Here is a 17109-nt window from a genome sequence, read left to right on the forward strand (position 1 = left end):
TCTCTAGAAGGATGCTGAATGTCTGTGGTTAATTTATTTACAGAGAAATAGCATTGTATTAGGTCAAACACAAAGACTTTGGAACTGTGTTGCAGTAACTTGGAATTGTGTTGCAGTAATTTGGAAATGTGTTGTCGTAACTTGGAATTGTGTTGCAGTAACTTGGAAATGTGCAATAACTGTCCAGTAATGACTCCCAGTTAACACACATAGGTTTCACAATGCCAACTTCTGATCTAGCAAGCCTCAAGCGGCTGCAGTGTAGAAGACACAACACAGTAGAGGACCATTCATCAACAAACCACCCATTGGTTATTTATTTTATTTGACTTTTATTTAACTAGGCAAGTCAGTTAAGAACAAATTCTTATTTTCAATGACGGCCTACGAACAATGGGTTAACTGCCTGTTCAGGGGCAGAACAACAGATTTGTACCTTGTCAGCTCGCAACCTTCCGGTTACTAGTCCAACGCTCTAACCACTAGGCTACCCTACATGGACAATACTGAAGAAACCCCTATCCTGTCTTGACAATTTTGATCTAGAACCAGGCTAAAGAAACACAGAGGTGGAGGATAAAATATATGTTATGATTATGGACAATTCAGCAGTCATAGCTCCTATCTAGGTCCAGGACCAGACCAGGAAAAACTATGGGCTGTAGTCAAATCCTGTGATCAGGAAAAACTCTTGGCCTCATCAGTATCCCATCGACAGGTGTGGTAGACCTGATGTCTCTGTGTCATCATCCCCCATCATGTGATGCCATGGTGGCCAATGCTAGATAAACGAACACAGTGAACCACCACACTGGGAAAAGTTCCTTAGAATGGCACATGCCTGCTCTTCAGTTCAACCTCTAAGACTGGATCAAGCTGGTTTCAGCTAAAAGGACATTATATCCCAGACATGCCGTACTAAAATAGCTCTCAGTGGAATAAAATAGGTGCAGTGAAATGTATTGTTTTACAGGGTCAGCCATTGTAGTACAGCACCCCTGGAGCCATTCAGGGTTAAGTATAATTATGCAACAAGGCACAAGGGGGTGTGGTATTGGGCCAATATACCACGGCTAAGGGCTGTTGTTACGCACGACGCAACGCGGAGTGCCTGGATACAGATCTTAGCCGTGGTATACTGGCAATATACCATAAACACCTGAGGTGCCTTATTTCTATTAGAAACTGGTTACCAACGTAATTAGAGCAGTACAAATAACACAGCTGTCAGCCAATCAGTATTCAGAGCTCAAACCAACCAGTTTATAACAGGAAATAGAGAATAAAAAAGACAGAAACAAGCAACAACTTGTGTATACAAAAACAAAATGACAACACAATGAACTGGTTAAAAGGTTCAATGTTAACTAATTAAAACCTTTATCTTCAGAGAGTAGAGTTCCCTGGACTATCAAGAGGGAGGCAATTGACTTCAACATTGCATAGCAAACATACAGTACTGCAGGTGGATGTGCTTGCTAGAGCACAACACTTACTTCATTTCAGAGTACACACTTTCAGAGTCCACACTGTCTTACAGCCGACAGACACAAACTGCTATGGTAGCATTGATAGCGATATAGTCTTGAGGATTTCCCTTGTATGAAAAGCATCTCTTGCAGTGTCCTCTACCACTGATCTCACAGACTGAGTTAGGTCTCAGATTGAAGCGGTCACAGATCGATCCAGAACACCACAACTACCACGAGGAGGCCACCGCCGCGAGGACCTGCACGGCCATGGAGACGCAGGGCACTTGGGCGACGACATAGGCCAGGGAGCGTGTGGGTGCCCGCAGGACACACAGGTAGGCCACTGTATGGAGCATGCGGAACAGGAAGAAGACCAGGAAGTGAGCGCGGGCCACGGCAAGCGACGGGCCAATCAGGGAGTACACAGCCCCCAGGAACAGGAAAGGAAAGATATTCTCCATGTCGTTACGGTGAGCTCTGAAACACACAAGAGAGAATATTACATTTCATGTTTTAGATGTATATATTTCTTTACATTAATTGATTGGATAAAGTCATGTTTATTATCATGGATGTATGGATTTTACATGAATAACTAAGCTGTTTGCACTGACTCAACAAGTTGACAAGAATAACTTGAATACACACAACAGCTCCCCATGCTCACACATCTGTTTTGAATCAAAGGTCATTCCTGCAGCTTACAGTATGGTCGTCTGACTCAGCCGTCTGGCACTGACCCAAGCAGTGCAAAAACCCACTTCCGCTGTGATTACTCCACACACATGCAACTTTCTCCATTAGCCAACATAAGGGAGGAGTTTAGCCTACTGAGTAACAGAAGGAAAAGCCTCCATGACCAAAGGGAGTTCAAACACACAGGTTTGTTTATTCAGGTTTCTTTCTTTAAGTGAATCACTTCCTCTCTTCTGACTATCACTTAGGAGAAAATTCCTCTCATGGATTCCAGTCTCTGTCTCTAAATAAACCTATAGAGCGTCGCAATGTATGCATGGCCTTTACCAGCAGCTGTCTGAGTCAGTCATAAAACCCCAACCATGGATTATCAATCATCCTTAAAAACAGTTGTAGTGACTCAATAATATGAATTTTCTTTAGAAGCCATTTAGACGTTCCAATGAAATCAGATGTGCTGAGAAAAAGGAAGAGGATGGCTGTATGTAATCTCTGAGAAGTGCAGCATGTTATTCATCTTGCTTTGTTGAATTCAAGTACCACTCCAACCCATCAACATCAAGACATGGTAAACTCCCATGGTGTAATCTAAATAGAATAGTTCCTTGAGTGTTTGATTATTTTGGCAGAGTTGTTAGGAGTTTAAGATTGATAGAAGTACAGACTGAGACCAGAGAGGAAAAGGAGAAGTAAGAGGGTTTACTCCGCCCAAAATCTGTCCACATTAAACAGATCAATATTTACACTAAACTATATGGAATTGTTTTAAGAAGGTCATACCAAGGATCATTTAGCTATTTGATTTTGAATTTTAAGACCCCATCAAAAAAATATATTAAAACATTATTTGATGAAAAAAAAAATGTGGTCCTTACTGCTATTAGCCCATACAAACACATTGAATAACAGATAGTCCTTACTGCTATTAGCCCATACAAACACATTGAATAACAGATTCACTACATGGAACAACAGATAGTCCTTACTGCTATTAGCCCATACAAACACATTGAATAACAGATTCACTACATGGAACAACAGATAGTCCTTACTGCTATTAGCCCATACAAACACATTGAATAACAGATTCACTACATGGAACAACAGATAGTCCTTACTGCTATTAGCCCATACAAACACATTGAATAACAGATTCACTACATGGAACAACAGATAGTCCTTACTGCTATTAGCCCATACAAACACATTGAATAACAGATTCACTACATGGAACAACAGATAGTCCTTACTGCTATTAGCCCGTACAAACACATTGAATAACAGATTCACTACATGGAACAACAGACACTCCCCAAAACATGTCAAAAGGAAGTTTGTTCTGAAGTGTCTGTCCTATATCTGAGAGATATAATAAAGATGACTCCATATTCTTGCCATTAAACAGTCTCCATATATAATGCCATTAATTTAGGGGACCTTCAGACGAGTCTTGTGAGGACTGTGGACGTCCTAAAGCAAAACAACCAACATGTACAGTGTAGATGCTTGTGAGAGTCTCGCCTTTGCTCAGAGTCACATTAGTGTGTGTGTGTAGCCCAAACGGTTGGGACGTTACCGACAGAAGTTGGCAGATGGGCTGTACCGACTTCAGACCAGTCTCCTGAGACTTGTGGAGGTCATAGAGCACAACGGGGAACATCGTTGAGAGTCTCATCTTTCCATAGAGGGGTCATAATAGTTTGTAAGCAAAACCGTTCGGACACTACAGATGATTTTGTGAGAAGACCGATTTTCTGAATGTCTCATGGTCTGACAAGCAACACTCTACCTCTGTCACCTTTCACCACAGTTGTGGAAATTATATCTCTAGCTTAAACTGATGAATTGTTACGGGGATTTTTTGATTATGCTAATTAAATTTCAGCGGGGGCATGGAGATCGACAGGGGGATTTAATGCTGTTTGAGGAGAATCTTAATTGGACCTAATTGATACCAGTCACAGAGCATTCCATTGTATTGCGCATCAGTGCATGAATGCCTGCTCAGCTCATCACATTTTACATCATCAATGAGTCGAGTCAGACAGGGCCTCATGTGAGGGGAGAAAAGAAGGGAAGGTTTTCAGTGTTCACTAGAAAAATAGTTTTTTTCTGCTGTCGTGGATCATTTCCTGTCAAGTTAAAACAACACAGACACTGAACCATATCCCCGGCCCCAGGATGGATAACAAACGGCTGTGAAATAAAAATGAAAGTGCCACAAATGATCTCTAAAGAGTTCAACCAGCTCCAGGTAAAATTCCCTATTTACATGTTTGGTTGTCACATGGAATGTGGGGTTGGTTGTCACTATCAACATTGCCACTGCCAGTATAGAATAAATCCCACGCTCTTTGAGATGGTGCCATAAAGAGCTCCCTTCATTGCCTCTCTCTCACACACAAACAGCACACACACACACACACATATTTACTCAAAATGTCATGTTATTCTCAAGGGATTAAAATGCTGAATTTAGTTAGGAATATAGTTTGATTAAAGAAAAGCTATTGCTAAGACTGTTTTCTATATTGCTTAATTTCCTGTTACAAGAGGAATACCTTACTTGCAAACATTGTGACAACCAACCCCATACTGTGTGTGACAACCAACCCCATACTGTGTGTGACATCCAACCCAGAGTGTGTTTGATGGCTTATAACTCCATGTTGGAATAAGACATGAGGATAAAGAGTCCCTACAAGTATTGAAAGTTACCGGTGCTGAGAAATACACTCAAAAAGTGTGACAACCAACCCGGTCTCCACTACTGTTGAACATTCTATTGCTACCACCAATGTCAATAGGCTAGGGCTAGGCTACAATACAATCTGAGAACAGTAATCGCTCTTCTCACCTTCGGCACCGTTCTACGTCCGGATCCTCTCTGTAATACTGGACGCCGCCGTGTCTCTGCGCATCCTCTGGGTTAGCGAAAGCCTTCACAGAAGAGAGAGATAATTCACAAATACCCTGACCAACGTTTATACAGCGCCGTACTTTACTTTTGTAACTAAGATGGATTCAAACCATAGATCAAATACCGAACTATCCTAATAAACTGTTAACTGCGAAGTATCTTACTTTTTTACGAAGCCTGACTTGTCCAGTGATGATTGCTATGATGTACATCTTGATGACCAGGAGAACACTATAGAAAACAAAACAGGAAAAAGCCTCGTTCTCCAACATGATTGTTTGGTATGGTCTTCCAATTCCCAGGTGAAGTACGGCTGTGTTATCGAAGTCTGCGGTTGGAGAGTTGCTCGTGCTCATGGAGCCTAACTGGAAAGTATGGAGCGGGATGGAGCACCACGACTCAACACTTTCACTGACGCACATTTTGGAGGGGCTGGTCTGGTGCTTCTCTCTCTCGCTCTCTCTCTCTCTCTCTCTCTCCCTCTCTCTCTCTCTCTCTCTCTCTCTTTCCCTCTAGCCACGGTTATACACCTTGTGTGTTTTGTGATCTGATCAATGTGGTCCAATCACTATCTGATCAAGGTTTGTAACATCCACACATTCTATTAAAATGTGTATAATACCTGCCCACCGCCTCCACATTGCAATATGTTTGACTGATATTATAAAGCAATGATATGAATTAATTTATTTTAAGACAATTACTGATGCCATAAGTCAATGCTACTACCTGTCAGTGATTATTTAGGCCTGCATTATACATTTTTTAAATGGTTTGACCAACCAGATCTGTTTACACATGATTGATATCCATATATTAATGGGTCCCTAACTACCTCCGGAGGTGGTCAAGTAGATCATGCGTCTTTTAATTGTCGACACCTGTCTAAAAATGTGGGCATCAAGATCAGGACAAAGGACGCATGTCAGTACCAGCTATACATATTTTTACTGAAGTACTTTATACCACTGCGCCTAACCATGCGTTACATCAGGATGTAGGATGTTTGAACAGGGCTTTTCGCATGGAATTTTCAGAATGCTTTGCGTTGGGAATGTTTGAAATGCTGCAGGTTGTGTGGAGCGTGTGCAAAAGGAGGTGTGCACGCCGAGCTTCAAAGAGAGTTTGAGGAATGAGAGCTGCGCTCCTCTCTCCTGTAGAAAAACTTCCCCTTAATGTTCTCTAGTTACGCCGTGATTGACTCAGTCTTCTGTCACTAATGGGGACACTACGTCACCGCCAAATCTAAGGGTAGCGCTTGAAAATTCAAGCAAAGTAATACTAAGTGAATGTTGTGTAGCAAGCTGTTAGTATCCCATGTGCCTCACCCTAATAATTTGGTCCCTTTCCTCCTCATAACTTAGCCTACTGTTCTGATTTGGTGGTGCACATGTAGTCTTTAGCCTGTTTTAGTAAAATGTAATCATCAAATATTTTAAGAGCTTTCATTGTCTGCCTATATGCCCCTTTTATTTATCCTATGGTTCTGACTTGGTGTACAGGGAGAATACTGTAAGAACGGCCTATGTTCTGAATTATGTCGCTGTACATTTCAAAAGTGCTGAACAAATAGTTATATTGACTACATCTGTCCAAGCTCGCTCATTAATGTCTTAATCTAAATTATCTGCTCATCGTCCCCTTATGCCATAGTTTGTCAGTAGAAACCACATTTGTTTAAGCAAGTCAGCCGTATCAGCTAGGTTTTTTTAAAAGGCAGTAATGAAGCTGAATGAACTGTTTCGCTGCCAGACAAGGCTCGGATGATAGCCAGGTGTAGCAGTGGTAGGGTGTTGGGACTCTGCTGTTGGGATTCTGCTGTTGGGACAGCTTTATGTAGGCCCTAACAGTTTGTGGGCAACCTTTGTCACCGTTAAGTTGGTGGTTGAAGATATCCCTCTAGTGGTGTGGGGGCTGTGCTTTGGCAAAGTGGGTGGGGTTATATCCTTCCTGTTTGGCCCTGCCGGGGGTGTCCTCGGATGGGGCCACATTGTCTCCTGACCCCTCCTGTCTCAGCCTCCAGTATTTATGCTGCAGTAGTTTATGTGTCGGGGGCTGGGGTCAGTTTGTTATATCTGGAGTACTTCTCCTGTCCAATTTGGTGTCCTGTGCGAATCTAAGTGTGCGTTCTCTAATTCTCTCCTTCTCTCTCTCTTTCTCTCTCTCGGAGGACCTGAGCCCTAGGACCATGCCCCAGGACTACCTGACATGATGACTCCTTGCTGTCCCCAGTCCACCTGGCCGTGCTGCTGCTCCAGTTTCAACTGTTCTGCCTTATTATTATTCGACCATGCTGGTCATTTATGAACATTTGAACATCTTGGCCATGTTCTGTTATAATCTCTACCCGGCACAGCCAGAAGAGGACTGGCCACCCCACATAGCCTGGTTCCTCTCTAGGTTTCTTCCTAGGTTTTGGCCTTTCTAGGGAGTTTTTCCTAACCACCGTGCTTCTACACCTGCATTGCTTGCTGTTTGGGGTTTTAGGCTGGGTTTCTGTACAGCACTTTGAGATATCAGCTGATGTACGAAGGGCTATATAAATAAATTTGATTTGATTTGATTTGGTTATAATGCAATTAATGTATTGTTAAGTGTTGTGAAGTGGCTTTGCTGGCATGCATCTAAAAATATATATATTTAGTTTGCCCCAAGATTTACATGCTAAAATTGCGACTGTTTTCTTCTAATGAGGGACGGATTTAGAATTATAACGGTGACAAAGGTTGCCCACAAACAGTCAAATCAGGATGGCAAGGACCAGAGAAGGTGATTCCAGGCGCACAGAGAGTTTAAAAGGGCAATCTGCAATTGTTACATCCAGTTTTGGACTTATGGACATATATATTGATTCTTTGAAGAATATAACTTATAAATGCCTCATGAACTTAGTTCAACTGTCTTACCCCATCAGAGCCCAAAATATAAGCTTGTTTTACTCCCATGTTTGTAAACAATGAAAATGTTAACAAAGACTATATAGCTTCAAAACATAGTTAAATCATTTTGATATCATGGATGGTCAGTCTTTGCATCCATAGCTCTGTCTATGTGTTTGAAAGTGGTTACATTTGTCCATGCCCATCCCTCAACTGTTTACCAAAACACAGGTGGGTAGACCCCTTTGTTATTGTTTCAATTAAGGACTCTAGCTATGTTTTGAGGCTATATACAGTGTTTGTTTACACTGACATTGTTTATAAACACTGGAGTAAAACAATCTGGGGTATGACAGTTGAAGTAAGCTCATGATGGGGTGCTGGTATGGTACAGCAGTACTGGGCTGGTGTGGCTGTGCCTTCCCAGTCCACCACTGGGCTTATCTCTGCTGGACATAACTTTTGTTTGTAGCGAATGAGGGCGGAGAAACAGCAGGAGCGGGACTTGAACCAGCAACTTCATGGTGCTATGGAGCGCTGTGCCAGAAAATCTGTCCAGCATGAGCAAAAGTGGCCCCCGCAAACCCTGGGTTGACAATGAGAGAGAGGTCTCTATATCCTCCTCAGAGACCCTGACAGTAGTATACAAAATACACATCATAACACTAACACAGCAGTGTGTACAATCATCACAATGCAGACATCCAAATGATGTCAGTGTTAATAGACTGGTGTTTACCAGAAATGTCAAACTTGTCAACACTAAAGCTCTCTAATTGACTTTGGCAGAATAACTTGTTGCATTTCATGGTGACTGTTTATTCTGCCATAAAGGGCCCTAAAGTCCTTCACTCTTAAAATAGAAAGACTCAAAACACCATCATTGCGTAATGAAACCATGAGAAGTAGTATACCTAAGCTGAGATCTGGTGTTTGGAGGGTGTTTGAATGTAAACCCAATGGAAGTGTTCTGATTCACTGAATGGATTTCAAACCAGAATGGAAGTACTCTGAAACACCCAAAGTGGTTCTTCATTCTGAATCATTGTGTTTTTAAGAGAGGTTTATGAAAACACTTTTCAATGTTTCAGTGCATGTAAAAGGCATCATCAAAATACATGTATAATGGCCTGTCTCTCTCATCCAATAAAATGCTTTATAGCATAAATATTGATTGATGCAGATTTTCAGTAGATATTTTTATTAAAATTTTTAAGTAAACGATGGATGTTTTTTTTTCTTCCTAGGGTAGACTTTGGCACTTATTATAGGCTACAGTTGCCAGGCCCATTCTGACATCATAAATAATGTACAACTGTTCAATCCAAACGTTTAGGACTATGTAAGACAGCAGATGTAACATGAGTTAACATGTGTAAAGTGGGCCTTCCTCACTGGTTTTCATGTGAGGACAGAAGGTGGATGTGAACAAGGGTCTCCTGCTTGTCAAAAGACTGCCTTGGTGCACTCTGCCTTGGTGCACTCTGCCTTGGTGCACTCTGCCTTGGTGCACTCTGCCTTGGTGCACTCTACCTTGGTGCACTCTGCCTTGGTGCACTCTGCCTTGGTGCACTCTGCCTTGGTGCACCCTGCCTTGGTGCACTCTGCCTTGGTGCACTCTTCCTTGGTGCACTCTGCCTTGGTGCACTCTGCCTTGGTGCACCCTGCCTTGGTGCACTCTGCCTTGGTGCACTCTGCCTTGGTGCACCCTGCCTTGGTGCACTCTGCCTTGGTGCACTCTGCCTTGGTGCACTCTGCCAGGCTTCAGGGATAAATGGTTATGCTGAGCACATGGGGCCCGATTCAGAGTTGAGATAAGTAGACTTAACATGGACTCATGTTAAGTCCGTGTTAGATCAACATCCACTTGGTACACACTGTTTTAATCAATGCTGTTTCCACGTCATTTCAATGAAATTACATTAAACCAGTGTTTAAAAGACATCTGCGCCCAGTGGGTTATCTTAAGTCTGAATCGGCCCTATAGATAATAATTACATTTTTTCTGTGCTTTGCTTATTAAAAACAAGAGGAGACAGAGAAGGAGTGAATGTTGGAAAGGTGGAAGAGGGAAATGAACCATGAACTGCTGGGGTAGTAAGATGGGAGTCATTTCTTTGTAAATTTACCCACTCAACCACACAGCCGGGAACCTTGTGCGGAACTTGTGCCCCAATATCAGAAGCAAAATGTGTACTTTGAACAATGTGCTACTGTACTGTTCAGAATTCACCTGGTCTGCAGCCTGGAGGTGGAGAGAAAGCATTCGTGGCAGGTACGCCCTCTAGCAAACTCTATGGTCAAGTATAAAAACAGGCAAGTTTGCAAGCACCTCCCCTGTATTCGGGTCCTTCACAAATTCAGACAGGAGAGAGCACACCAAACGCACAGACAAAACTATCCAAAATAATCAAAGTATGGATCCGTGCTATCCGGGATCCTTAATTTGAAAATAGTTAAGGTAAGGGTTTAGGGTAGGGACGTCTCAAGGATCTCAGATAGCACTGACCATGAAAGTATGTGTCAAGGAAAACGTGAGTACAAAATGTTATGCTGGAGGGTAAGCGCGTTGTGCCAGTAACTGGTTGCTGGATCGAATCACGGAACTGACAAGGTACAAATATGTCGTTCTGCCCCTGAGCAAGGCAATTAACCCACTGTTCACCGGGCGTCGACGACGTGGATGTTGATTATTAAGGCAGCCCCCGCACCTCTGATTCAGAGGGGTTGGGTTAAATGTATCGTTGTACAAATGACTAGGTATCCCCCTTTCCCTTTGTGACACTGAAGAAGGAAACAGAAAATGAATTAATTAAATAAGAACAATGCTAATAGAATAAATCAAACAGCCATTTTGATTAATTGATTCGTTTTTTGAAATTAAAGTAACATTTTATGCGTCGAATACAAGTGCAGACTTTACTTTGAAATGCGTACTTACATTCAACAATGCAGAGTTAAAAAGTAAACGGAAAAAGTTTTTTTAAATAAAGGAAATGGTAACAAATATAAAATAATAACGAGGCTACAGTACCTTCAGAACACTTGACTTGGGTTGTGTTATAGCCTGTATTTAAATGGATACAATTTAGATATGTCACTGGCCTACACATTATAACCCATAATGTCAAAATGGAATAATGTTTTTTATTTAGCAAATGAATAAAATGAAACCTGAAATGTCTTTAGTCAAAGTATTCAACCCCGTTTATGGCAAGCCTAAATAAGTTAAGGAGTAAAAAGGTGCTTAAGTCACAAGTTAAGGATTCAATAATTGAGTTTAACATGATTACTGAATGAATACCTCATCTCTGTACTCCATACATGCAATTATCTGTAAGGTCCCTCAGTCCAGCAGTTAATTTCAAACACAGGTGGTGCTGAATTTCTTTGCAGCGCTACAGACTGGTTGCCACCCTACAGATGGCTATATCAGTCCGCTAATACAGGACTTGTAAAGGCCAAGTGCACTACTTTTGTGATATATATATTTTTAAAGATTTCTATTATTGGATTTTTCAGGGGGTGATGCAGCACCCTCAGTACCCCTACTTCCCACAGCTATGACTGTATATACAAGGAGTACCAGTACCGAGTCTATGTGCAGGGGTACGAGGCGGTAGTCATTTAGACAGGTTACCGTGGCGTTCTTGGGCACAGGGACTATGGTGGTCTGCTTGGAATATGTAGGCATTACAGACTGGGTCAGGGAGAGGTTGAAAATGTTGTGAAGGCACTTTCCAGCTGGTCAGTGCATGCTCTGAGTATGCGTCCTGGTAATCCGTCTGGCCCTGCGGCTTTGTTAATATTGACCTGTTTAAAGGTCTTACATCGGCTACGGAGAGTGTGATCACACAATTGTCCGGAACAGCTGAAGCTCTCACGCATGGTTCAGTGTTGCTTGTCTCTAAGCGAGCATAGAAGGCATTTAGCTCGTCTGGAAGGCTTGCGTTACTGGGCAGCTCTTGGTTGGGTTTCCCTTAATATTATAGCATTTGATGATAACCAAATGATGCACTCATGTATTATTGCTTGCTATATGTCCGTCTCCCTGCCAAAAAAACATGCATACATACTACGTTACCCACCGGCTGGCCAATCCTAACCAAATCACGACAAGAATCAGACTAACGCCAACTGAACTGTCAATCATATCATCTAACTCAACTGTACTGTGATTCAATCCATCTGAGCAACCTTTAATGGCATCATCTGAATATTAAGACAGTTTAAATTTATTAGCATAATGGATGACTGGTAGATCATATTGAGCCCTGGGCTGACGTTTGTAGAAGTGCTACTGCTAACATTAGCAGTCATTGCCTGTATTGATTTTTGAAGAATATTAATGATAAATAACAGATCTTTGAACTCAGTATACACATGTGAAAGACCTGTTTTGTCATTTGATAATTTAAATTAAGCTTCTAAATCCTGTCTTTTAAATGTAATGTTGTACTCATTATCTTGGACAAAATTATTCATTTGTGTTTTCACAACTATATTTTCTTGTCCTTTGTTTGATAATACTGTACATTTGACCTTTTGGAATGACCAATGAGGAGTTTATAAACATACAAGAACATGGAATATACAATAAGGGGGGGCTTTCATTTACAGTATTTGGAAACTCCAAAAGTAGGGAACTAATTCTGCACAAGACAGGACTCAAAACACCGTCATAGAGTTAAGTAGCTTTAGAGAGAGGAAACGACACCAAAAGAGAAGGGATCCAATTCTGCACTACACAGGACTCAAAACACCGTCATAGAGTTAAGTAGCTTTAGAGAGAGGAAACGACACCAAAAGAGAAGGGATCCAATTCTGCACTACACAGGACACAAAACACCGTCATAGAGTTAAGTAGCTTTAGAGAGAGGAAACGACACCAAAAGAGAAGGGATCCAATTCTGCACTACACAGGACTCAAAACACCGTCATAGAGTTAAGTAGCTTTAGAGAGAGGAAACGACACCAAAAGAGAAGGGATCCAATTCTGCACTACACAGGACTCAAAACGCCATAAGTGTTTTCAATCTTTTCCAAGTTAGTGCTCCCAGTCTCTGGCAAGGTGCTGCACAACTCCTGACTCTGTGGTGTTACAACACACCATGTCGTGTTTCAGAACACAGTACATCTTAAATCTGTCCCAATACCCTCACAACCATGTTTCAATACTCTAGCAACGTTAAGGTTTCCTCTGCTTTAAGGTGGTGGCAGCTCAGTTGCCACTAGTTTTGTTACAAAGCACTTCAGTTTAACACTATTATATTAACTGTTCTAAGATCAGTATTCACAATATTAGTCACTTTTCCACAACCTGACTGAGAACAACACTGATTTGGTGTCAGTTTCTGTGGGCCAAGTCAAACCACTGGTATGGTTTTAAGTGACTTGCAGTTGAGTTGGGGGGGGGGGGGGTGCATGCATTTTTTTTGTAAGTGTTTTTGATCATTTTGATCCCTGCAGGAATTGAACCCATAACCTTGGGCTTGCTATCACCAAGCTCTTAGCAACTGACCACACCATGCAGACATTAGTGGGCAAGGCACAACTACTGGATTATGTTCATTCTTTTATGGTAACAAAATATTCCTATCCATGAAAGGAGAGTTGGTTCTCTTTTTTTCTCTGGCTCTGAATCTGTAGCCTTGTTATTAGTAGTTTAACCAGGCTACAGGACAGAGTTATGTGCGTAGCTGCACAGTGTCTGTACACATCTTTGCCAACAGGGTCTGGTGTTGTATAATATACAACAGCTTTTCCCCTCACCCCCATTTTAACAGAGCAACGTCAAGGCATTCCTTAGCAGTGTGTTCAGACTGACACACTGGAAGAGCCTTAATAGAACACCTTAGACAGGACTGTATAAACAAGCTGTAATAAGACACTGACAGCATTTCAATGTTAGATTTATTGTAGACTGATTAGTGCCCAGAGTGTTTCACTTGAACTGACCTGGAAAAACTCCAGGTGCTAGTTATAGGCAGGGTTGGGAAGGTAACTTTCTAAATGTAATCCACTAGATACCTGCCAATGTTCTGCTGGTAACATAACTGATTAGTTAGTTCTTTGTAATCAGATTAATGTAATTTATTACATGTTTCTCTACAACCCTGGTTATAGGCTATATTTTCCTGGTCAGGTCCGTAGTCAAAACATTCTTTGCTGTATTGACACAGTGTGAGTCTTGACAATAAGGCCACATCATTGTGGGATGTTTTGAGTTCTGAGAAAGGCTTTCTTAATCCCCCTATAGAAAAATAAACAAACAAAATAATACAGATGAGAAATAATAAATACTGATCAATAATGGACATTTTAATCACTCACATACACACAGAGAGGATTAGCCAATGTATTTATGTTGGGTTTACATGTTGTCCATTTTCTTCGCAGATTACACATTCGTCTTTTGCTTTTAACCCCCCACATTCATGCCTGAGGGGTTGGAAGCCAGGGTCAGCCACAGTGCAGTAACCATGGAGCAGATTTGGGGGTGAAATGCTTTGCTCAAGGGCACATTTGAACGAGCAACCGTCCGGTTTCTGGCGTGCCTCTCTAACCTCAAGGCTACCTGCCGCCCAAGTGTCAGTCATCCGTCTCTTGCCAGTCCATGGTGAAGGAGCTGCCGGTGGTGCTGTTGTGACTGTTGTCATCACAGCAGTCCTCTGCATCAGAGAAGGAGGACATGTAGTGGAGGCTGGTGACTCTGTGGTAGCCCCCCTGGAGCACCTTGGGGAGGGCAGTCTGTTCCATGGCCCTGCGGCTGGTTCTCCTCACCGACACGCTCCACATGTCAATCAACTGGGAACACATGGCACAGCCCATGGTTGCTTTATGGAGAGGGACAAACACAGTGGACCTGACACACAAACGGTGGACTTGACACACAGCGGAGGTTAGATGCTGATATACACACACGTTATGTCACTCATTCACACAGACAGACACAGGTAACCATTAGATACCTGATGTCACTTATTGACAGACAGACAGACATGAGAGTCACTGACACGCACACTTCTTGCACAGTGGCATAATCTGACTCAGGCCTCCAGTGAGAGCGTGGACTCAGGCCTCCAGTGAGAGCGTGGACTCAGGCCTCCAGTGAGAGCGTGGACTCAGGCCTCCAGTGAGAGCGTGGACTCAGGCCTCCAGTGAGAGCGCGAGCGTGTTCCCTCAGAATGTGTTTATGCCAGCACTCCTATCTGAACTCTTTGACGAGAGTGAAAGATGTGTAGCTACAATAAGAGAACAAACCGAGGGCATAAAAGAAGAGAAAGTTGGTTGTATGTCGACTGCAGCGGACAGCTGCCTCACATCCAGCTCTGAGGTCACCGCTAGTTGAGTCAAAGGGTTATGGATGAGCTCCCAGAACTTTCTCTTCTCTCTCTTTTAGTACAGATCAGATGAGGACAGGCAGCCACACAATGTCAATATTTACATCAGCTCCATCCGTTCCAAGATGGACTGTGATGAGAAGCCGAGCTCAGCCCCTAGACAGAGGACAATATATAGGGTAGCTTATGCTTCAGTGATTCTTAATTCTGCACTAGAGATATCAGATATAGTCTGATCTAGAAAGTCCTTCTCTAGTGCCAGTAAGGAGGGGAAGTGTTGGACAATGCTGCTACTCATTGTTTATTGTCTTTGCATAGTCACTTCACCCCTACCTACATGTACAAATTACCTCAACTAACCTGTACCCCTGCATACTGACTCGGTGCCGGTACCCGCTGTATAGAGCATTGCTATTGTTATTTTGGGTATTTTCTTAACTCTTCTTGAACTGCAGTGTTGATTAAGGGCTTGTAAGTAAGCATTTCACAGTAAGGTCTACACTTGTTGTATTCAGTGCATGTGACAAATAAAGTTTGATTTGATTGGATATTTTTCCCTCTCTCCTTCAAGTCAGTACATGGGCTATCGGCAGTATGGTTTACTATGGCTCTGAAAAGGTGTTATTTTTTTCAAATGTGGTGCTATCACTTCTTTACAGTCTTTGGTCATGGAAGAGTTGCTGTTGATGTGGGATCCTCAGGTCAGTTGAAGCTGGGGATGTATTTGAGCCTGAGAAAAAAAGAAGGAAAGAGAAGAATGAGGGGTTAATGAGTCATCTGTCTCTCTCCCAATCTTTCCAGTTACTCACTGACGCCACAAGGCTATCTAATACAGACTGTGCTGCGGTCGACACACAGAGGAGTAGATGCAAACCAACAGTCTGTTTTTATATTCTGTTATCCGTCTAATAAATCTTCCCTATTTCCTCATTTATACAGTCACAGACAGACACCTGAGGTCAAACTGATCCATGCCAGTAATAGTAATCAGAAAAGCCTACACTTATTTCCACCATACATTATTTTGCTATAGATAGATATAGTTGTCATGGTAGATATCCATTATGAACATTACCCTGCAACATACATTACCCTTAAGCCATGAGTTGCAGGACATCCTACTTTTGTGTGACATACATTTTATCTTACATAAGAACATGAAAATACACATTTTTTGTATTTCCATGTCATCTATTAGAACTAATAATTAAACCAGTCAATTTAACCAGATAAGAGCATTGTAATGTACTGGCAGTAGACATGAACCTGTCTAGATGACGACATCATGAGCAGCCTTTGTGCATCGTGCAAAGACATCCTAATTAGCCAATGATGTCAGCTGCTGGGGTGAGGATGGGACAGCCCCACCCCGTTCCATCACAGCTACGCGTACAGCAGCCAGCACAACATCCCTGTCATAAGCTCCATGTTCTTATTCAGTTATAGCAAAGGCTTAAAGTCATGCACGTAATATAGCTATTTACCCATCATCAATCAGTTATTTAATGAGGCTTGGTTTCTCTGGAAAGATGAAGTCAATATCTGGAAAGCTGAGACTCTGCCGTTTACTGAGTGTCAGAAAATGAAGTAACAACCATTATAAAACACAATATGAAATCTGGCCGTCTACAGTCAGATACACAGCACACCCACATTGTGGTGGCAAAACACTGTCTGTACAGGAACATATCAGTCTAACTCTCAAATCAGACAGCTGCTGCTGAACAGTCACACATGCAGTAGTCAGATGCTGCAGTCAGAGGCACACATGACAATGTTTTGAAACAGTGGAGCGATCC

General features: G+C 42.2%; 1 protein-coding gene and 1 long non-coding RNA gene across 3 annotated transcripts; one reads left to right on the top strand and one right to left on the bottom strand.

Moving 5' to 3' along the window:
• Window positions 1-289: 289 nt before the first annotated feature.
• Window positions 290-5527, bottom strand: ptges (prostaglandin E synthase). The gene is made up of 3 exons (XM_064943224.1): window positions 5253-5527; window positions 5026-5108; window positions 290-1949 (listed from the first exon to the last, which is right to left on the bottom strand). The coding sequence occupies exons 1-3, from the start codon at window positions 5508-5510 to the stop codon at window positions 1700-1702; spliced, it is 591 nt and encodes a 196-aa protein (XP_064799296.1). The 5' UTR covers window positions 5511-5527; the 3' UTR covers window positions 290-1699.
• Window positions 5528-10326: 4799 nt separating this feature from the next.
• Window positions 10327-15858, top strand: LOC135518226 (uncharacterized). 2 transcript variants are annotated; one of them, XR_010452121.1, is made up of 2 exons: window positions 10327-10501; window positions 14367-15858. It is a non-coding gene; the product is annotated as an uncharacterized LOC135518226 (long non-coding RNA). The 2 variants fall into 2 exon arrangements; XR_010452122.1 differs by having other exon boundaries at window positions 10327-10428.
• Window positions 15859-17109: the final 1251 nt, after the last annotated feature.

Source organism: Oncorhynchus masou, chromosome 28 (genome assembly GCF_036934945.1).
Source record: "Oncorhynchus masou masou isolate Uvic2021 chromosome 28, UVic_Omas_1.1, whole genome shotgun sequence".
Lineage (NCBI taxonomy): Eukaryota > Metazoa > Chordata > Actinopteri > Salmoniformes > Salmonidae > Oncorhynchus > Oncorhynchus masou.